The 23,514-nt window shown below is 45.4% G+C and overlaps 1 protein-coding gene across 3 annotated transcripts in view; it reads left to right on the plus strand.

The window, feature by feature from the left end:
* LOC141091350 (retinol dehydrogenase 7-like) overlaps positions 1-23,514 on the plus strand; it is a 59,817-nt gene that overhangs the window by 24,410 nt on the left and 11,893 nt on the right. For 2 of the 3 annotated variants that reach the window (XM_073576895.1, XM_073576892.1), the window contains exons 2-3: positions 9,655-9,974; positions 17,672-17,930. In XM_073576895.1, coding sequence (XP_073432996.1) covers positions 9,662-9,974; positions 17,672-17,930 — 572 coding nt within the window. In that variant the 5' untranslated portion in view covers positions 9,655-9,661. Of the gene's footprint in view, positions 1-5,688; positions 5,910-9,654; positions 9,975-17,671; positions 17,931-23,514 lie in introns of all 3 variants that reach the window. The other variant, XM_073576893.1, reaches the window with a different exon arrangement.

The raw sequence follows: 23,514 nt of genomic DNA on the forward strand, positions 1-23,514 counted from the left end.
ACTAAGATATAAACCAGCCAAGTGGCACAAGGTACATTCATGAAGGTAACTTAAGAAGGACAATGTACTCCAAGTATATGAATGACAAGAAAATACAATTTATGGAGTGACAAAAAATAAGCGCATCAGAGGAGTGGGAGGCTGAAAGACAGAGGGGAGAAAAGAGTCAGAATCACAGCTCAGTGGCTATTAGTTAAATGCCTGACTGTGGTAAGCATTCCCCTCAGGAAGACAGCCACCAACACCCGAGACTAGCAACATTGGTGTGTATATCTTTGACTTTTATCAATGTTAATGGCAAGTCAAATATATGCGTCATACAAATAGGAGTGCAAGCATTTGTCAAAGACATAGAGGATGGAATGAAGAACATACCCATGGCTGCAAGAGGCAAAAGTGCACCAGTTAGCAGTCCCCGACGCGCATTTCGCAATCGAGTTGCTTTCTCAAGGGGCGTGGCTAAAATTGTGATGCAAGCTTCTAATGTATATACCCACACATTCTGGGCTTGTGGTAAATTGAAGCCATTCACGATGGAGACAGCAGCGTATGTGCGCCCATGGAGGAGGCCACTTCCACCCTGAATTCCCCCCCCCCCTTCCGCCAGCTGGGATGGTCGGAGTCAGGCCGTCACCAAGCAGCCGCAACACACTGGCATGGACAGAGGAACAAGAGGGGCAGCCACACAGGAGGAAGCGTGTATGGGCACAGAAGAATGATAATGGATGTCAATCTCTATATATAAAATTGAATGTGTGTATCTCCAACCAATCACGAAGCATCTTTCATTTCACCAGAGCTGTTCAAAAGAAGCTGAGCTGTGATTGGTTGCTATGAGCAACAGTTTTATCACTTGGCAACACCTTAGCAGACACCGAATGGGTGGGAGAAATCTAGCATCCCCGGGAACATAAGCTCCCAGCCATTGTCTGCCCCCCAGAAAGAGCAGAGAGCACATGACAGAAATGAATTCCCCCCCCCCATGCCCATATACCCATCGCACATCCTCCATCCCATAGGCACATCTTCCCTCTTAAAGGGATCATTGGTATGCAAGTTAGGGCAATTCCACTCTGCGCTGTGGTTCTGGCCCCAGGGTCTCTTAAAGGGATCATTCGTATGCAAGTTAGGGCAATTCCACTCAGCGCTGTGGTTCTGGCCCCAGGCCTCTCTTAAAAGGATCCCCGGTATGGAAGTTAGGGCCATTCCACTCAGCGCTTTGGTTCTGACCCCAGGCTGACGGGATGAGGTGGGATATTGGGGGTAGTAGTCTGGTGGCTCTGGCTGACGGGATGATGTGGGATATTAGGGCTAGTAGTCCAGTGGCTAGGACAGGATGATGTGGGATATTAGTGGTAGTTGTCTAGTGGCTATGGCTGAAGGGATGATGTGAGATATTAGGGGAAGTAGTCCGGTGGCTTTGACGGGATGAAGTGGGATAATAGGGCGGAGTCGCACACAACGTGTAAAAAATCAGTCCGATTTTCAAATGCGGTAATCGCACAACTGTTTTCCGTATGATTTGTATGTAAAATGCGATGATACGATTTCGTCGCATCTAAGGATCCGTGTGACATACGTATGGTGTGATTTTCTCGCAGTCAAGCAAAATGAGCAAATCAAGGATTTCTTGCCTGAACATCATTATAAAGTAATGTTGTAGGCTATTGGTTGATTAACAAGTCCCCCTCCTCATCATAGTTTGCTGTTGGGTTTCTAGAGCTGACTTGTGTACAACATGTCATACAGGCTAACCTTTAACACCACTGAGCAGGTTCTTTTCCACTGGGTTTTGTCCCAGCGTTTCAGAGAGCCTTACCCAGTGATTGCTGATCCGAGGAGGCGGAGAAGAATGTGGGTCCATTCACTTTTGAGACGACGAGTGACAATATGGCGGTTGAACGTCACCCGGTGTGCACTGAGCATACTCTGTTATCTCCACAGAGACGCTTAGAACTTAAACGTAAATACTGAGCCTGTTGCACTCGCAGGTCTCAGAGAACTGCATGCACGGTAAACGGTCTAGACCTACCGTGTGTGTGTGGCGTCGCTACCGCAGACGCTCACAGATGCTGCTGATTGCAGTGCGGCGACTGACTCAGCCGCTATACGTCAGTGCCCAGAGGAGGCGCACTGTCGGACGCTACATAGGTGAAGATGTGTGGCGCCCCTGAGGCTCAGTCGCCACAGAGGTACTGCACCTTCTCCTAAGGTGTAGTGCCCCACCATCCAGGTAAGGTGGGAACTCCTTGCCACACTCTAACACCTGCATCCCACACACAGGATAGTTCAGCAGGACCACATAGCACCTTTCGTGGGACCCTGCTTCGTAACACGAGATGTGCTGGGAGGTGGGTGGAGTTAGTATAAAAAGGGGAAAGATAGAATTACAGGTCAGTCTGACAGAAGGTCAGTCTGGGGTGATTCCCAGAGGAGAGAAAGAGATCACTCAGATAGGAGTGAGGATCCCTGGATGGAGGAAGGGATGGAGGAAGGGGTGCTGCAGCTGCCTCAGTGACTTGAGCCAGCTGGCACGGGAAAGGAAAGAGAAGGAGAGACGTAGAACTGTAACCTGCATTTCCATAAGAGAGAGAGACAAGCACAAGCCGTGCGCTTCCGGGACCTTCCAGATCACTGAAATGGACCAATCAGATTAGGAGAAGGACCTGAGCACATGACTCCCGATCTCCACTGGGAAATCATCTCGTGAGCATGACCAGTAGCGCGGCGAGAGGACTTAGCCTCTGGAGTGGTTTGCTGCAGAGCAGGCTGCACTACTATTGCTGGTCCAGAGGTGGCAGCAACAAACAGACCCAGAGAACAGGTCTGAGCAGGGCGTCTGGATCGCTGAGATTGCTGTGCATGTCCCTGAGAGGTCCGAGGGGAATGGGAGACAGCTGGCTGCATGGCTCTGGATTCCTGCTGTGCAGCTGCAGGAACACGATGCTTAACACGAAGACTACGATGCCAAAACGTTAAGTGTTTCCATTATTTTGTCCAACCCCTGTATATATTTAGCACAGAACGATAGATATAAGAAAAGCCAGTAACTCATTTGTCGGCGTCTGTAAAGTAAAAGCCGGAGCCGACAGTATAGAAGACATGGTTTACATACAGTAAACCATTGCAGAACAGTTAGATTTGTGTGTCAGTGACTAATAGTGTTAGCAGAATGTGTGTAAAATTTTGGAGCTGTATTTAGTAAAAATGTATTAACGAGAAATAATTGCGTGGGCTCCCGTGCAAATTTTTGCATCAGAGAGGGAAATCCAGTGACTGAAGGCAGATATTAATAGCCTAGGAAAGGACCATGATTATTGCACCCCCCCCCCCCCCCCCCCCGGCTTAAAAAAAAACTGCCCCCAGCCACTCCAGAAAAGGCACATTCTGGCACTTAGCCTCTCTCATCCCACTGCCGTGCAGCGGTGGTATATTTGGTAATAAGGGGTTAATGTCACCTTGCTATTGTAAGGTGACATTAAGCCAGGTTAATAATGAAGAGGTCAATAAGACACCTATCCATTATTAATCTTATAGTATGAAAGGGTTAGTAAAACAGACATTAAACACACAGGTTTCCCATCTTTATTAAACTCCCAATCCAAGCGAAGCCGTCGTTCTCCTGTAAAAAAAAAAAAAAGCAACAATATCCCATACCTGTCCACCGTAAAGTCAAGTCCCACGCCGCAATCCATCTCAAAGGGTTAAATAGTTTACAATCTGGAGTGGTGCTAATGCTACAGGCCCGGCTGTAAGCCACTGCGGATTGACTCAAAAGCTGCCTGTGCAGTCTCCCTGTGTATATACACTGCTCAAAAAAATAAAGGGAACACTTAAAGAACAGAATATAACTCCAAGTAAATCAAACTTCTGTGAAATCAAACTGTCCACTTAGGAAGCAACACTGATTGACAATCAATTTCACATGCTGTTGTACAAATGGAATAGACAACAGATGGAAATTATTGGCAATTATCAAGACACCCTTAATAAAGGAGTGTTTCTGCAGGTGGGGACCACATACAACATCTCAGCACCAATGCTTTCTGGCTGATGTTTTGGTCACTTTTGAATGTTGGTTGTGCTTTCACACTCGTGGTAGCATGAGATGGACTCTACAACACACACAAGTGGCTCAGGTAGTGCAGCTCATCCAGGAGAGGATGGCACATCAATGCGAGCTGTGGCAAGAAGGTTTGCTGTGTCTGCCAGCATAGTGTTCAAAGGCTGGAGGTGCTACCAGGAGACGTAGAGGGGGGCCGTAAGAGGGCAACAACCCAGCAGCAGGACCGTTGTCTCCGCCTTTGTGCAAGGAGGAGAAGGAGGAGCACTGCCAGAGCCCTGCAAAATGACCTCCAGCAGGCCACAAATGTGCATGTGTCTGCGCAAACGGTTAGAAACCGACTCCATGAGGCTGGTCTGTGGGCCCGACATCCACAGATGGGGGTTGTGCTCACAGTCCAGCACCGTGTAGGACTCTTGGCATTTGCCACAGAACACCAGGATTGGCAAATTCGCCACTGGCGCCCTGTGCTCTTCACAGATGAAAGCAGGTTCACATTGAGCACGTGACAGACGTGACAGTCTGGAGACGCCGTGGAGAGTGATCTGCTACCTGCAACATCCTTCAGCATGACCGGTTTGGCAGTGGGTCAGTAATGGTGTTGGGTGGCATTTCTTTGGAGGGCTCTACAGCCCTCCATGTGCTCGCCAGAGGTAGCCATTAGATACCGAGATGAGATCCTCAGACCCCTTATGAGACCATATGCTGGTGCGGTTGGCCCTGGGTTCCTCCTAATGCAGGACAATGCCAGACCTCACGTGGCTGGAGTGTCAGCAGTTCCTGCAAGATGAAGGCATTGAGCTATGGACTGGCCTGCCCGTTCCCCAGACCTGAATCAAATTGAGAACATCTGGAACATCATGTCTCGCTCCATCCACCAATGTCACATTGCACCACAGACTGTCCAGGAGTTGGCAGATGCTTTAGTTCAGGTCAGGAAGGATATCCCTCAGGAGACTATCTGCTGCCTCATCAGGAGCATGCCCAGGCGTTGTACAGTAGGGAGGTCATACAGGCACAGGGAGGCCACACACAATACTGAGCATCTTTTCCTTTTCATGAGACATTTCCACCAGCCTAACAACAGCAGCCTACAGCTGCCCAGAGAAGGCGCATCTATTAGATGCGCCTATTCTGAAGCTTAGTCAGGTTCTTCCCACTTGCCCTGTAGCGGTGGCAAGTGGGGTCATAAGGGGTTAATGTCACCTTGCTATTAAATCAGAGCAGTAATAATATTGTCACGTATTGACTTTGGGCACATTCCCGATGCCTTGAACTAGAGGGCGCCCTAGGCTATCCCTGTCCCCCTAGATTCCCTTGAAGGTGGAGAGGACAGGGTCACATGCATTGCTATGCTCCTAACATAACCCTAATCTGTTCCCTCCCCCACCCAGTAAGGTGTGAGGCCAAAGCGACCAGACTGACAGGGGTAAACAGGGATAAAAGAAAACTACAATCATACAAATACACTCACAAAACAACAATCTTGGAAACAAGGAAAAATAGGAAGGACAAACAAAATGGGAGAGGATAAGGATAACTTTCAAACCAACACCACACATCTCCTGAACAACTCTCCAATGACCTACTTCAAACACTAAACTCTCTCCTTCAACTCTAAACAGGAAGTGTGCCAATTTCAAGCCTATATGCCAGAAGGGAATGATCAACACAGAACAGCTGAAGCAAATAGGATGGAGAGCTCCTGGAGATCAACTAAACTGATCACCCCTTGCAAGGAAAAACCTGCACTGTTTAATAGGATGGTGAAGCAGTTCTTATCAGTGCAGGAGCTCGTGTAACCAGACGCCGCAATCTTCTAGACTTTCTCTGTCACAGTATCCCTGTGAGAAATATTCCTTAATTTGTCCCTACAGTAATAATGTCCTCCCCATCCTGGCCCCCTTGTGTCCTCCCATCCTGGCTCCATATTGCGGCTTTCAATGCAAAAATACAGTTAGGTCCATATATATTGGGACAGAGACAACATTTTTCTAATTTTGGTTCTAGACATTACCACAATGAATTTTAAACAAAACAATTCAGATGCAGTTGAAGTTCAGACTTTCAGCTTTCATTTGAGGGTATCTACATTAAAATTGGATGAAGGGTTTAGGAGTTTCAGCTCCTTAACATTTGAGACCCTGTTTTTAAAGGGACCAAAAGTAATTGGACAATTGACTCCAAGGCTATTTCATGGACAGGTGTGGGCAATCCCTTCGTTATGTCATTCTCAATTAAGCAGATAAAAGGCCTGGAGTTGATTTGAGGTGTGGTGCTTGTATTTGAAAGGTTTTGCTGTGAAGGAAACAGGCGGTCAAAGGAGCTTTCCATGCAGGTGAAACAAGCTATCCTTAAGCTGCAAAAACAGAAAAGAAAACCATCCGAGAAATTGCTACAACATTAGCAGTGGCAAAATCTACAGTTTTGTACATCCTGAGAAAGAAAGAAAGCACTGGTGAACTCATCAATGCAAAAAGACCTGGGCGGCCACGGAAGACAACAGTGGTGGATGATCGCAGAATAATCTCCATGGTGAAGAGAAACCCCTTCACAACAGCCAACCAAGTGAACAACACTCTCCAGGAGGTAGGCGTATCAATATCCAAATCTACCATAAAGAGAAGACTGCATGAAGGTACAGTCATATGTTAAAATTTGGGCACCCCTATTAATGTTAACCTTTTTTCTTTCTAACAATTTTGCTTTTTCCAACAGCTATTTCAGTTTCATATATCTAATAGCTGATGGACTCAGTTATATTTCTGGATTCAAATGAGGTTTATTGTACTAACAGAAAATGTGCAATCTGCATTTAAACAAAATTTGACCAGTGCAAAAGTATAGGCACCTCAACATAAAAGTGACATTAATATTTCGTAGATCCTCCTTTTGCAAAAATAACAGCCTCTAGTCGCTTCCTGTAGCTATTAATGAGTTCCTGGATGAAGGTATTTGTGACCATTCCTGTTTACAAAACAATTCCAGTTCAGTTAAGTTCGATGGTCGCCGAGCATGGATAGCCCGCTTCAAACCATCCCACAGATGTTCAATGATATTCAGGTCTGGGGACTGGGATGGCCATTCCAGAACATTGTACTTGTTCCTCTGCATGAATGCCTGAGTAGATTTGGAGCGGTGTTTTGGATCATTGTCTTGCTGAAATATCCATCCCCTGCGTAACTTCAACTTCGTCACTGATTCTTGCACATTATTGTCAAGTATCTGCTGATACTGAGTTGAATCCATGCGATCCTCAACTTTAACAAGATTCCCGGTGCCGGCATTGGCCACACAGCCCCAAAGCATGATGGAACCTCCACCAAATTTTACTGTGGATAGCAAGTGTTTTTCTTGGAATGCTGTGTTTTTTAGCCTCCATGCATAACGCCTTTTTGTATGACCAAACAACTCAATCTTTGTTTCATCAGTCCACAGGACCTTCTTCCAAAATGTAACTGGCTTGTCCAAATGTGCTTTTGCATACCTGAGGCGACTGTTTGTGGCGTGCTTGCAGAAACTGCTTCTTTCGCATCACTCTCCCATACAGCTTCTCCTTGTGCAAAGTGCGCTGTATTGTTGACCGATGCACAGTGACACCATCTGCAGCAAGATGATGCTGCAGGTCTTTGGAGGTGGTCTGTGGATTGTCCTTGACTGTTCTCACCATTCTTCTTCTCTGCCTTTCTGATATTTTTCTTGGCCTGCCACTTCTGGGCTTAACAAGAACTGTACCTGTGTTCTTCCATTTCCTTACTATGTTCCTCACAGTGGAAACTGACAGGTTAAATCTCTGAGACGACTTTTTGGATCCTTCCCCTGAAAAGCTATGTTGAATAATCTTTGTTTTCAGATCATTTGAGAGTTGTTTTGAGGAGCCCATGATGCCGCTCTTCATGGGAGAATCAAATAGGAGAACTACTTGCAAGTGGCCACCTTAAATACCTTTTCTCATGATTTGATACACCTGGCTATGAAGTTCAAAGCTCAATGAGGTTACAAAACCAATTTAGTGCTTCAGGAAGTCAGTAAAAAGTAGTTAGGAGTGTTCAAATCAAGAAAATGATAAGGGTGCCCATACTTTTGCACCGGTCAAATTTTGTTTAAATGCAGATTGCACATTTTCTGTTAGTACAATAAACCTCATTTGAATCCAGAAATATAACTGAGTCCATCAGTTATTAGATATATGAAACCGAAATAGCTGTTGCAAAAACCAAAATTGTTATAAAGAAAACAGGTTAACATTAATAGGGGTGCCCAAACTTTAACATATGACTGTAAATACAGAGGGTTCACTGCACGATGCAAGCCACTCATAAGCATCGAGAATCAAAAGGCTAGACTGGACTTTGCTAAAAAACAGCTAAAAAAGCCAGCACAGTTCTGGAAGAACATTCTTTGGACAGATGAAACCAAGATCAACCTCTACCAGAATGATGGAAAGAGAAAAAGTATGGTGAAGGTGTGGTACAGCTCATGATCCAAAGCATACCACGTCATCTGTAAAACACGGCGGAGGCAGTGTGATGGCCTGGGCAAGCATGGCTGCCAGTGGCACTGGGTCACTAGTGTTTATTGATGATGTGACACAGGACAGAAGCAGCCGAATGAATTCTGAGGTATTCAGAGCCATACTGTGTGCCCAGATCCAGCCAAATGCAGCCAAACTGATTGGTCGTCGTTTCATACTACAGATGGACAATGACCCAAAACATAAAGCCAAAGCAACTCAGGAGTTTATTAAAGCAAAGAAGTGGAATATTCTTAAATGGCCAAGTCAGTCACCTGATCTCGGCCCAATTGAGCATGCATTTCACTTGTTAAAGACTAGACTTCAAGCAGAAAGGCCCACAAACAAACAGCAACTGAAAACCACCACGGTGAAGGCCTGGCAGAGCATCAAAAAGGAGGAAACACAGCGTCTGGTGATGTCTGAGTTCAAGACTTCAGGCAGTCATTGCCAACAAAGGGTTTTCCAACAAGTACTAGAAATGAACATTTTATTTACAATTATTTAATCTGTCCAATTACTTTTGGTCCCTTTTAAAAACCGGGTGGCACATGTTAAGAAGCTGAAACTCCTAAACCCTTCATCCAATTTTAATGTGGATACCCTCAAATGAAAGCTGAAAGTCTGATTTTCAACTGCATCTCAACTGTTTTGCTTAAAATTCATTGTGGTAATGTCTAGAACCAAAATTAGAAAAATGTCTGTCCAAATATATATGGACCGCTGGGGAAAAAGTGCTAGATACCGGCCTCTGACTGGCTGGTGGCTGTTAACTATTGCCACTGGCTTTTGCTCGCCAATAAACTTCAGCTGAATGCATGTCCTAGGATGTACATTTAGTTACTTAACCAACCAAATCCTTCCCCTTGGGCACAGTGAGCAGAAGCAAGGTGGGGGGACCCCGATCCCCCCCCCACCCTCCTTGCTTCTGCTCACTGGGCCACATACTCCAGTAAGGACAGTAATGCCATGATAGATGCCCTGATCACCAGAACACTATTCAACAAGATCCTAAATGCAATGTTAATTGTACATCTGTAGTTCGTAATCTAATTGTCCATGTGTTATTGTCTTACAGAGCAATCATGTGGCTCCCTCTTCTGGTGTTGTTGGGACTAATTCTATTATATAGATGGCACAGACAGAGTCGGATCCTAGGAAATCTCTCAGAAAAATATGTTTTCATCACTGGTTGTGACACTGGATTTGGAAGACAGTTGGCTAAACAGCTGGATGGACGAGGAATGAAGGTTCTGGCGGCTTGTTTAACAGAAGCTGGAGCTAAGGAGTTAAATCAAGAGGCCTCCAGTAGACTCCAAACTGTCATTCTTAATGTTTCTGACAGCAAAAGTGTGAGTGCTGCTGTCAAGTGGGTTGAAAACACTGTGACTGAGAAAGGTAAAAGTGTAATAAAAAAAAAAAACTTATTACGTCATAGGTACTTTGCTAGAAGATGCTCTGGATTCATCCAGTTCAGTAAAATATGTACTCTTCTTAAAGTGAACCTGTCATGTAAAAAAATGCCATTAACTTGCAGATTTGAGGTTAATGGCGTTCTGAAGTTGTGTGGCCACCGCACTAAAAGCTTGGCTACCAGGAGGAAATTAACTTTATTCCTCCCTGCAGCCTCTAGCTTTCAGTGATAGAGGTGCAGCTTTAGTCAGTGCACAGTCAGCAGTGACTATAACCGCATCCTGGCACTGACTGACAGCTGGCTCTGTACTGATGTACTGCTGAGTTGGAGACTAGACTAGTCTGCTGATGCTGCAGGTGACTGAAAGGTTTTTCCCATAACATGAAACTTGTCAGACACCTCTAGTAGCGCTGGGAAAAGCTGGCTGGGAGTTATTTATTTATATAGCGCCATTAATTCCATGGTGCTGTACATGAGAAGGGGTTTACATACAAAGTTATAAATCGTTAACAGTAAACAAATTTACAATGACAGACTGGTACAGAGGAGAGAGGACCCTGTCCTTGCGGACTTACATTCTATGGGATAGTGGGGAAGAGATAGAAGGTCGGGGGTGCAGCAGCTCTGGTGGTTTTGAGGCGGCGGCTCGGGCGGTGGTGAGGCGGCAGTATGGCTATTGCATCCTGAAAAGATGAGTTTTCAGGTTCTGTTTGAAAGATCCAAGGGTGGTGGATAATCGGACGTGCTGAGGTATGGAATTCCAGAGGACAGGGGATAATCGGGAGAAATCTTGGAGGCAGTTGTATGAGGAACGAATACGTGTGGAGGAGAGTAGGAGGTCTTGGGAGGATCAAAGATTGTGAGGGAAGATATTGGGAGATTAGTTCAGAGATATAGGGAGGGGATAGGTTGTGGATGGCTTTGTAGGTCAGTGTTAGTAGGTTGACCTGGATTTGTTGGTGAATTGGGAGCCAGTGGAGGGATTTGCAGAGGGGAGAGACAGGGGAGTAGCGAGGAGAGAGGTGGATTAGTCGGGCAGCAGAGTTGTGGACAGACTGGAGAGGTGCAAGAGAGTTAGCAGTGAGGCCTCAGAGGAAAGTGTTGCAGTAGTCAAGGCGGGAGATAATGAGGGCATGTACAAGAGTTTTAGTAGACTGAGGGCTGAGGAAGGGACGGATTCTGGAAATATTTTTGAGTTGGAGGCGACAGGAGGTGGCAAGAATTTGGATGTGTGGTTTGAAGTACAGGGCAGAGTCGAGAGTTGCTCCAAGGCAGCGGTTTCAGGTGTGAGAGAGCGTGATGCCGTTTACCATAATAGATAGATCGGGTAGGGAAGATACGTGAGATGGAAGAAGGATAATGAGTTCAGTTTTGTCTACATTGAGTTTTAGGACGCGAGAGGTGAAAAAGGAGGATATGGCTGATAGACACTCCAGGATTCTGGACAGCAGAGGTGACATCTGGGCCAAAGAGGTAGATCTGAGTGTCGTCCGCATACAGGTGGTACTGGAAGCCATGGGACTTAATGAGTTGTCCTAGGCCACGGGTATAGATGGGGAAAAAAGTAGGGGCCCCAGGGCAGAGCCTTGGGGGACGCCAACAGAGAGAGGGCGGGATGAGGAGGTAGTGTGGGAGTGGGAAGCACTGAATGTGCAGTCAGAAAGGTATGAGGCAATCAAGGACAGGGCAAGATCTTTGATGCCAAGGGAAAAAAGAATCTGTAGCAGTTGACAGTGGTCGTCTGTGTCGAAGGCAGAGAACAAGTCGAGAAGGAGGAGGATGGAGAACTGTCTGTTAGCTTTGGCTCTAAGTCATTAGTCATTTTGGTCAGGGCAGTTTCAGTGGAGTGGTGGGGGCGGAAGCCAGATTGGAGGATGTCAAGGAGGGAGTTAGATGAGAGGTGGGAGGAAAGCTGAGCATGGACATGCTGTTCAAGGAGTTTGGAAGCAAATGGGAGCAGTGATATGGGGCGAAGGCTGGGCATAGCAGTTGGGTCAAAGTTGGATTTTTGAGGATGGGTGTTATGGTGGCATGTTTGAAGGCAGAGGAGAAGGTACCAGAAGATAGGGATAGGTTAAAGAGATGGGTTGGGGCTGGAATGATCATGTTAGTGAGGTTGGGAAGCAGGTGGGAAGGGATGGGGTCGATTTGGAAAGGAGATGGAGTAAGTTCTCCTTCAGTGATGTTGGAGAGGGAGGTTATTAGGGAAGGGCAGAGGTCTGGTATGTGGAGTGGTGGAACAGTAAAGGTTTGCCTTGTTTGGTTGATCTTGTTTTTGAAGTAGGTGGCAAAGTCCTCAGCAGAGATGAGGGGAGTTGGAGGTGGTAGGACGAGGAGAGAGTTAAATGTGCTGAACAGTTGTTTTGGGTTGTGGGATAATGAAGATACAAGGTTTGTGAAATAGGTCTGTTTAGCAGAGGTGAGGGCTGATTTGAAGGCAAGTGTAGTGGAGGCAAAAACAGAAATGCTAGCCAAGTCCAGAAAACCAGAGAGGTTGGCAGCTATCTGATTGCAGACCCCTGAACCTATCACAACAACTAACAGTAGCCGTGGGGGGTTCCTACGATGCCCTAGACCCCTCGATCACAGCCGGAGAATTAAATAGGCCTAAAGAAAGAAAGGGGAAATCTAAACTGCCCCAGAGCAGACCCCAAAGCAAAAGACAGCCCCCAACATATAATGACGGTGAAGCAAGATGAAAACACTAACAGGGACAGAAAGATAGACTGAGCAAAGACGGGGCCCAAACTACCTAGATAGGAAAGGACAGGAAGGCTGCTGTCTGCAATTCGTCAAAAACCCTATGAAAATAAGAGCCAACAGACTGACAGTGAAAAAGGCCCTGAAGACGCTAGGCTTCAAAAAGCTATGTCAGTACTCAGGAATATTCTGAAGACAGAGAAACCGGCAAAAGGAGATTCAGCTCATCCCAGCAGGGAATGGCAGAATCCAGAAAAGCAAGGAAAACAAAACATAAATGCAAACAGGCAAAGCAGAAAACTTAGCTTTAGGGAAGCAGGAATCAGACTGGTGTCCTAGAAGTCCACAGAGAAATCACCCGCAGGGCAGAAGGGCGTCGGCAGCCTTATATCCAGTCAGTGACTCCACTCAGCCAGTCATCCTCATTCGGCTCAGGTGCCTGATAATCAGGCTCATTACCTTCCTTTATCAGAATAGGGAGTTCACCAGACCTCAGTGACGAAGGGGAAAATGAACTCCCAACAGTGTAGCTTGTTTGAAAGCAGTGACGTCGTCTAGCAGGCGTGTTTTCTTCCAACGCCGCTCTGCGACCCTGGATGCTTGTCAGGTTTTTTTTGGTGAGGTTGTTGCACCAGGGTTAACCTATTGATTTGTCGCACTTTGCCATGCATGAGAGGGGCGACTGAGTCTACGACTGATGTGAGAGAGGCGTTGTAGAAAGCGGTGGCACTGTCCGTGTTGTGGAATGAAGATATGGAGAACAGAGGTAGAAGAGAGCCAGTCTGTGAATGTCTAGGTGTGCGAGGTTGCGAGGATGTGCTAGTGGCTGGACATGTGGCAGTTGAGAAGGACAAGGATGAGAAGGTGAGTAGATGGTGGTCAGATAGGGGAAGGGAGAGGTTTGTTAGATTGGGTAGGGAACAGAGGCAGGTGAAGATGAGGTCTAATATGTCTGTCTGTGTGGGTGGCTGTGGAGGACCACGGAGTAAGTCCAAAGGATGAGGTAAGTGACAAGAGTTTGGAGTCTGCTGGCTGGTGGGTGTCAATGGGGATGTTGAAGTCCCCCATGATGATGGTGGGGATGTCAACATCTGAGCCCGGTGGTCGGTATGACAGCTATTTGGAGATTAGCGGGAGAGTAGATACGGACAGAGTGAACCTTGAAAGAAGGGAGAGTGAGGGTTGGATAGTTGGAGTTGAACTCAATTAGCCTTGTCCTGGCCAGGTCTTCTAACTACGAGGGGTGTTCATTAAAGATTTCTCATTTCCCTTTTTCCTATGGACTGAGAGCAATGAATCTGGGGCACAGTTATTAGTCATTCTCTACATAGGTATCACCTAAGGAAGCACACTTCTCCTATCTCTTTAAGCAACTGTAAACACCTTGCTTGTAGAAGTCGACAGGTTGCTCCAAAAGCAACGGTGTGACTTCGGAAATCAAAGTTTCATCATCTGGAAAATGCTTGCCCTTCAAAAACAACTTAATTGTTGGAAAGAGGTGGAAGTCTGATGGTGCGAGGTCGAGTGAATAAGGCCTGTTTCACACTTCCGTTTTTTCAAATCCGTCAAAATCCGTTGGTTTCCGTTAAAAAACGGATCCGCCATTTTTTTGCAGGATCCGTTTTTTTTGTCCCATAGACTTCCATTAGTGGTTACCGCGGATCCGTCAAAAAAACGGATCCGTTTTTTTAAAAACTGATCCGTTTGCATCAGTTTCCGTCAAAAAAACGGAAACGGATCCGTTTGGCGGACACAAAAACGGAAGTGTGAAACAGGCCTAAGGGGGATGCGGTAAAATTTCAAAGCCACAGGAGCATGTTTCCATTTGGGCAACATGTAAATTATGAACACACAACTTTGGTGAGCATGTCACATCTCTTGGTTTTGATGGCATCCCGCAATTTCTGCGGCAGTGAAGCATAGTATGCCCCAGTGATCATGGTACCATTTGCTACAAAATCCATCAATACTACTCTGTGCTAGTCCCAAAATACTGTGAGCATGACCTTGCCTGCCGAGGTTTGGTGTGCGGCCTTTCAAGTAAAGGAACTTGATGACTGCTCTGTATTTCACTGGATCCGTTATCAAACCTCACACCACTTCAGCACCTGTAACATCAAGACCGTTATCAGTTCTGAGCTGCAAATTGGTGCGTAACCTAGAGACTTGTATCAATGATTCATTACACATGTGTAGGTTCAGTGTCATGTGATAAATAGAAGTGGGTCAGGAGAAATCTTTAATGCATGCCCCTCGTACAAGTGCTTCTCATTATATGAGAATATCATCAAAAAGTTAATGTATTTCAGTTCTTCAATACAAAAAGTGTAACTTGTATATTATAGAGTCATTAGAAACAGAGTGATCTACTTCAAGTGTTTATTTCTGTTAATTGATTATGGCTTACAGCCAATGAAAACCCAAAAGTCATTCTCTCAGTAAATTAGAATTCACAAAAAACACCTGCAAAGGCTTCCTAAGTGTTTAAAAAGGGTCCCTTAAGGCCCTTTTACATTTAGCGATGCACCAGCGATCCGACCAGCGATCCGACCCGGTCAGGATCGCTGGTGCATCGCTAAATGATCGCTAGTGAGCTTTTACACAGATCTCACAGCGATGCAGCGGACGATACTCGCCTTTCACACACAGCGATCCTGACGTCCGCCCGCCCGCGTCGCTCGTCTCACACAGCAGGAAGCCGACGACGAGAAATGGAGCCGCGCGATCAGCGACAGCCAGCGGGGGAGCCGGTCGGAGGTAAGTATCACACATAGCGATATCGCTAGCGATATCGCTATAACGTCACAAACTCGGTGACGTTTTAGCGATATTGCTAGCGATATCGCTATGTGTAAAACCCCCTTTAGTCTGTTTCAGTAGGTTCCACAATCATGACTGCCATCTGGACATCTGTCAAGTCAGCAGTCATTGACACACTCCACTAGGAGGGTAAGCCACAAAAGATCATTGCTAAAGAAGCTGCCTGTTTACAGAGAGCTGTATCCAAGCATAATAATGAAAAGGTGAGTGGAAGGAAAAAGTGTGGTAGAAAAAGGTGCACAAGCAACCGGGAAAACCGCAGCCTTGAAAGGATTAAGAAAAGACCCTTCAAAAATTTGGGGGAAGCTTCACAAGTTGTGGACTGCTGCTGGAGTCATTGCTTCAAGAGCCACCACACACAGACTATCCAGGACATGGGCTACAAGTGTCGCATTCCTTGTGTCAAGCCACTCATGACCAATAGACAATGGCAGAAGCCTCTTACCTGGGACAAGGAGAAAAAGAACTGGACTGTTGCTCAGTGCTCCAAGGTGTTTTCAGATGAAAGTAAATTTTGCATTTCATTTGGAAATTAAGGTCCCAGAGTCTGGAGGAAGAGTGGTAAAGGGGTTCTTCAAAAAATAAACATTTTTCTAATTACCTTTTATCAATGTATGCTTTTATCTACTGCCAGGACATGTAGTGCAAAGTCAAAATAAAGTACTCCTGTATGCTTGCAATTGTGACATATTTTCTTGAATTCAAAATGTGATGTCAAAAGGGTGTCTGTCTATAATAAGAATGATAACTTTTCGCTTGTATATACTATGATTTTTCAAATGTGTATATAATCACACTTGCTGTGACTTTTCAAAACCATCTTTGACATTTTGGCTCATTCTGAGCCTTGTCCACTTTTGGTCAGTGTTTAGAAGGAAAGTGGCATCAAAGTATACACCAAATGGTGCTGTCAACAGCAAGAAACAGAATCTGCTTAGGTAATATGGCAGCTTTTCTTGGGATGGACTGCGTGAAGCAACAGACAGATGCACTAAACTGTCAGCCTGACTGAGATGGACGTTCATTCTCAGCTAAAGGAGTTCATCTTCTCCTTTAGGGTCCACCTCCACTCCTTCATATCCTGGCAGGTTGACTGAACAGAGTAATGTGCTTTCTTGATGTCTGACAGGACGCTGCTTTGAGGTGACCCCCGGTCTTCTGCTTCACGCAGCGTGTCCTATTCCTACTACGTGTCCTCTGAAATCATAGGACAGGTTATGATTGATGGTAGCTGCCATCTTGAAATCCCGATAGAGTGCAGTAGATAAAGCAGACCTTTTTGCTATAAAAAGGTACTCAGAAAAATATTTCATATCTAAATGTGTATTATGTATTTTAGTAAATTCTCAGAACCCTTTAATTTTTGTGGACTGCTCTGCTGAAATGACCAGCAATCAGCTATTAACACAGGGAAATGTGATCTTTTAATACAATTGCTCTGTGGCTGCTTGTAACATAGTATTACATGTCACTCATTTTAAAGGGAATCGGTCACCCCTTTTTTTTAATATATGAGAAGATAAGAGATTATACTCCCTGGGGGGGGCAGTCCAGTCCAATGGGTGTCGTGGTCAGGCGCCTCCCATCTTCATACGATGCCGTCCTCTTCTTCCCTTCCTGTCGTGGCTCCGGCGCACTGCTCTGTCCTGTTGAGGGTAGAGCAGTATACTGCAGTGCACAGGCACCAGACCTCTCTGACCTCTCCTGTCCCGGCACCTGCAACATGGCAGAGCAGTGCTCCTGCGCAGGAGCCATGACAGGAAGGAAAGAGGATGGCATCATATGAAGATGTGATGCCCCGGTCCGGACCACGACACCCATCGGACCGGACTGCCCCCACCCCTGGTGAGTATAATCTAACTTTTTGTTTCTTATCTTTAAGATTACATCAGGGGCTTATCTACAGCATTACAGAACGCTGTAGATAAGCCCCTGATGTCGGTGCCGGCAGCTCATATAGGAAAAAAGGGGTGACAGATTCCCTTTAAATGAGTGGTTTCCATCTAATATACAGGACAGATGCATCAGAGTGATAGAATGTCTGGTCATATAGGGCGCCTATGTATGTAGCCCACCCCCCTTGAAAACATCCATATTTTATAGCATGGTGAGTTTTCATAAAGCATTTTATGTTTGTTGGTTTTTGTTTCTTTTCTTACAGGTCTGTGGGGCCTGGTAAACAATGCTGGCATTTTAATCCCTGTGTGCCCTAACGAATGGCTGAAAAAGGAAGACTTTCAAAAGATTCTAGATGTCAATCTCCTAGGGATGGTAGATGTAACAATCAATTTGCTCTCCTTGATCAGAAAATCCAAAGGCCGCATTGTGAATGTTTCTAGCGTTGCTGGAAGACTGGCATTTTGTGGAGGTGGATATTCCATATCTAAGTTTGGGGTTGAAGCTTTTTCAGACTGCTTAAGGTAAAATCATTTATCTGGTGCATCATGGGACCTAAACTTTGTGTGGACATAAAGCACCTTGTAATGTTACTCTCATCACCACTTGCTGTTTTTACCCAAGTCAAAGGTCTATGAGAATATCTGAGCTGGTATATTCAGTGCCCTGCAGATGCTCAAATGCAAGCAGGAACGGCACTAAAATTCCGTCCTGGCAATTCAAAACATACAGGCCTATGTCATCCCACCCCGTTCCCCAGATTGGGGTCTCTATCTCTAATCTTACCCTGCCTGGTGGAAATAAAGTTACGAAAATATATATATATATATATATATATATATATATATATATATATATATATATATATATATATATATATAATATTTTTAATACTGCTATATCAGATTAATTATTAAGTACCACAACAATATTGCAATATAATTTGCAGTCCAATGAATTTTTGACATTGTATTTTTTTTAATCTAATTTCTGAAAGTTATTTGCGACAATTATGTTGAATCTGTTTTATTGAAAAGAATTTAACATATAACATACAAGACATAAGGTACAAAATACAAGATTATACACGGTTATACACAAAGACATACTGGATCACAGCAACAGTGGTTCGTGTTCAACAACAGTTTGCCCATAACCTGTGAAGGTGTATTGCAAATACCAAAGAGAGAGAGGAATCAGAGAAAAAAACCTCACAAGAAGTATAGATAGAAAGAGAGAGGGGAGAGAGGCAAAGGGAAAAAGGGGGGGACAGGGGGATGGGTTTCAGACCTCCGAGCCGGCCTCTAAGAAGCGTTTTCGATCAGTCTAAGTAGTCCAGGCGTCTCCCTGAACACGATCCAAGGCTGCCATGTTCGAATCAAACGGGAATTATCTCCCTCCAATTCAGCCATCAACTCCTCCATACGAAAAATGTCTATAAACTCTGATAACCACTCTGCTATAGTGGGCTTTGTCGTTGTACGCCAGTGGCGTGGGATCACCATCCTTGCCGCAGTAATACAAAACCGGAGAAGGCTCTTCTTTTGAGTGGATATGGAACCCGGGAGAATTGATAAAATGGCAATTTGTGGGGAGGGAAGGACAAATTTTCCAGAGATCTCCTGGTAGGCCCGAAACACCCCTTCCCAGAAGGGTCGTACAGCAGGGCATTGCCACCATATATGGTATAGCGTGCCCCTCTCCAGTGTACAGCGCCAGCATGTATCATCCACTGTCGGAAAGATGGACTTCAATCTAACGGGGGACAGATACCACCTAGTCAGTATCTTATAATTTTTCTCCTGAGCGCCCCCGGCCGGAGACATTTTATGTGTAAAAAGAAATGCTTTGCCAAGGTCTTCCGTCAAAAATTTGCAACCCATCTCCTCCTCCCATGCACGGATGTAACTTGGAACCACTTCCGAGTCCCCTGAGTGAAGTTCCTTATATAAAAAGGAAATCAGATGAGAGGGAGGGTCCTGCATTTGTAAGAGAGCCTCCAACCGCGTCATGGGAGGGCGAGAAGTACGGTCGACCAAGCGTCCCCGTATAAACGATCTCAACTGGTTATATTCCAACCAGGAGAGTGACCTATTGGGGAACTTTTCCCGTAAGGCATCCCATGTCGGAAAATTTCTGTCCACTAGTATCTGTCCCAGTTTTAAGTCAGAACTCCTATGCCAACCTAAAAATTGGTCTCTGTGACATCCTGGAGGAAAGTCCGGGTTACCAAATATCGGTGACAGTGGGTTCAAATTGCTGATCAGTTTCTTTTTATATTTAACACGATTCCAGGTCTGTAAAACTTCTCGAGTCAAGAAACCTGTTGGTCCCTTATAATCATTTGCAACCTGTTCAGTACGTCTGATCCACGAGAGATGACACAATGGGACACCAAAAGACGTCTGTTCCAATTGAACCCATTGTTTAGAACGGTGGCCGAACTGCCAGTCAAACAGACGTGCGAGTAGGGAAGCTCTATGATAGAGTTCCAGGTCAGGGAGGCCCGCTCCACCTCTGGGTTTCGGGGCGGTTAAAATAGAATATTTAAAACGAGGTTTAGATGTCTGCCAGGTAAAGCGGATTAACGCAGATCTAATGGTCTGAAAGAATGTCTTCGGCGGCACATTCGGGACCGCCTGGAATAGGTATAAAAACCTGGGAAGAATGTCCATTTTAAACGAATTCATCCTGCCAAACCATGAGATGTTCGTCCGTATTCCCTCAACCGTTTCAGAGTCGACTCCAACAGAGGCACATAATTTAATTTATATAAGTCAGTCGTGTCAGTGATTTGAATGCCTAAATATTGAATGGGCCCTAGTCTTCCACCGAAAGGGGAAATTTCCCAAAAGTCTTGTAAGTTCTATCTGTCCTAGGGATATGTTAAGGACTTCAGTTTTCTGAAAGTTAATCTTAAAATTACTGACTGCTCCGTATTTTTGGAACTCTTCCATCAATGATGGGAGGGTAATATGTGGCTGGGATATATACAGTAAGAGGTCGTCCGCATAAAGAGAGACCTTATAATGGATATTGTCTACCCATAGACCGTGTACACTAGCGTTCTTCCTGATCGCCACCGCCAAGTGCTCCATAACTATCGCGTATAAAAGGGGCGACAAAAGGCACCCTTGCCTGGTCCCGTTCCCAATGGTCATAGAGTCCGACATTGCTCCATTTACCTTGACCCTAGCCGACGGGCCAGAGTATAGGGCTGCAACCCTATGCAGGAAGCGGTTTCCCAGGCCCATCTGTCGTAGGGATGAGAACATGAAGCCCCAGTGCACACTGTCAAAGGCTTTCTCCGCATCCATCAACAGCACAACCAACGGTTTACATTTCGATTTAGCATAGGCAGTCAAGTTGAGAGTCTTACTTATGCTGTCTCTCGCCTCCCTTCCCCGCACAAACCCCACCTGGTCTGAATGTATTACTGAGGGCAAGAGAGGAGCCAGTCGATTCGCCAGTATTTTTGCGTATAATTTTATGTCAACATTGATGAGAGATATTGGGCGGCAATTTGTTACTAATTTAGGGTCCCTCCCTGGCTTCGGTATCACTGTAATAAAAGCCTCTAAAGACTGTGGGACGAACGGGGACTCAGCTGTGATGGAGTTAAACACCCACGTCATAATAGGGCTAAGTTGTTCTTGAAACATCTTATAAAAATGAGGGGAAAACCCATCCGGTCCAGGGCTTTTACCAGCCGGCGTATTTTGGATGGCTTCAACAATCTCCTCTGTCGTAAAGTCCGAGTCCAACGGGATAGTTAAATCCGTGGCCAGTGTAGGAAGGGCGGTGTCGTGAAAATAAGATTCTATGCATGGTTGCGGATCCAAGGGTGACTGAGGGGGACAATCTCCACCGATATTATATAATGTATGATAGTAGTATGTCCAAAATTTCTGTCGGGTTTGACGTCGTTCGACCCCTGTTTTGATGGAGAGATGAGATGTATGTAGTCTGGTTACGTGGATGCAAGAACCTGGCCAGCAGACGTCCACATTTGTTAGCTTGACCGTATAATATACTTTTAAAGCGGTTTCTGTGGTGTCGGTATTTTTCACTTAGTAGGGACTTCAGATCGTCTCTGTATTTAATCAGGTCAGCCAGCGTTTCCGTATCCTTGTCCGTCTTATGCTTCGGCTCTAACGTCAATATCTTTTCTGTCAAGTCTATAATCTCTTTACTTTTTATTCGTTTCAAGCGAGATCCATGTTTAATGAGAACCCCTCTAAGAACGCTTTTAAGGGCCTCCCATTTAACAGGGATGGCAGTAGTATCATGTGCATGGTCTTGTAGAAAGTTTGCTATGGTAGACTTGATGTCGGCCACACAAATATTATCTTTTAAAAGATTATCGTTCAATCTCCACGTCCACTGCCGCAGCCCTGAGTCAGGAGGACTAATGTCCAGAAACACTGGAACATGATCCGACCATAGAAAACTCCCGATAGAAGGTCTCGGGTTCCAGGCTAATGCACAGTGACTAAGGAGAAAGAAATCAATCCTACCATATGAGTTATGCGGTGTGGAAAAGAACGTATAGTCCTTTTCATTGGGATTACAAAGTCTCCAGACGTCAGTGAGTCACAAATCCTGGAGGTCCCTTTTCAATGAGGACAGCTGACTAAACGATAAATAAGACTTTGCTGCCATGGAGTCTAGAGTCGGGTTAAGAGTCATGTTAAAGTAACCTCCCAGAATGACCACCCCCTCAGCAAACTCAGCCACGATCGTCAAGAAAGATCTAGCAGCTCGTATTTGGTCTCGGCCGGGGGCGTACCAACCCGCTATAGTATATGTGGTTGAAAAAATTTGAATTTTCAAGAGCACGTATCTGCCCTCCGCATCAACCAAAGTGTCCAATATGTTATGCTGGAGAGATTTATGGAGCGCTATAGATACCCCACGGGATCGTGAATCCGGGTTAGCACTATGGAACCAAGTTGTGTAGTATCGGTCGTGAATATTAGGGATGTGTCCAACTTTAAAATGTTTCTCTTGTAAGATTACTATATTTACTCTTTTCTTGTGCATGCCATATAAAATATGTGACTGCTTCTGCGGGGTATTAACGCCTCTAGTAATCAAAGAGCCCAGTGTTATCTTTTGTGCAGTGGTCTTACCCAACATTGTATCTGTAGAGTGAGGTCGAGGATGCAGGTTACGGCTACCAAGATGGATCGGCTTCGGAGTCTTACGCCCGCTGTTGAAGAGGGAGGGAAAGCTAGCAAAGGGAGTGGGTATTGACAAAGAAAGTAGATGAAAAGTTAGAAAAAAAGGACAAAGATATAGGAAATTTTAACAATACGAGTGTAAGTAAGCACACTCCAGTAGGACCTGTTGGAGGTAAACTATAACAGCTGCGTGCCTCAATCGCAAAACAGCGCCTCCAGGGGTTAAGTGTACAGCAAAAAGAGGAGTTGGAGACACAGTCTCCCCCGGTTCCCAACCACGTAATGACCTAACCATCGTATTCCTTTTATATCGAGAACTGAACAGATAGAGAATATACATATTTTATCTAATCATAAGCTAGTGAAGCATACCCCATTTCTTAACCATTTTCGATATCAACAACCTTGATGGTATTATGAATACGTCGTTTTTAAACTCGGAACCAATATAACCTTTTAAACAGCCAGTTATCCCTCAAAACATGACACCACAGGACCATTTGCAATTCAGGACAAGGCATGCTAGCCAGCCTCGTCTTCTACCGGATGCATGTGCCCTGGACCATTGGGCCGACCCCTGCGACGACATTGCTGCTGAGGGTTCTGGCCTCTTTGGAGACCCTCAAGTCTATAGTATGATGGTAGGGGTGGCCAGTCTGGTATATCCACTTCTGTTAGATCCAAGGCAGCCGAGAATGCCGGAACTCCGCCAGGATGGCTCAAACAATGCACTCTACCTCCCTTCCGAACCTGAAGACAAAATGGAAATCCCTAAGTATAGGGAAGGTCGCGTCGTTGTAGTTCGTCCAAGAGGGGGCGGAGAGCTCTGCGTCTCTGTAGGGTCCATCTGGACAGGTCTGCGAAGAGCTGTATACGAGATCCCGAATGGTTTATGGATTTTACTCTCCTGGCTGCTCCCATGACC

This window comes from Dendrobates tinctorius, unplaced genomic scaffold, assembly GCF_039654945.1.
Source record: "Dendrobates tinctorius isolate UK_male_01 unplaced genomic scaffold, ASM3965494v1 ptg000051l, whole genome shotgun sequence".
Classification (NCBI taxonomy): domain Eukaryota; kingdom Metazoa; phylum Chordata; class Amphibia; order Anura; family Dendrobatidae; genus Dendrobates; species Dendrobates tinctorius.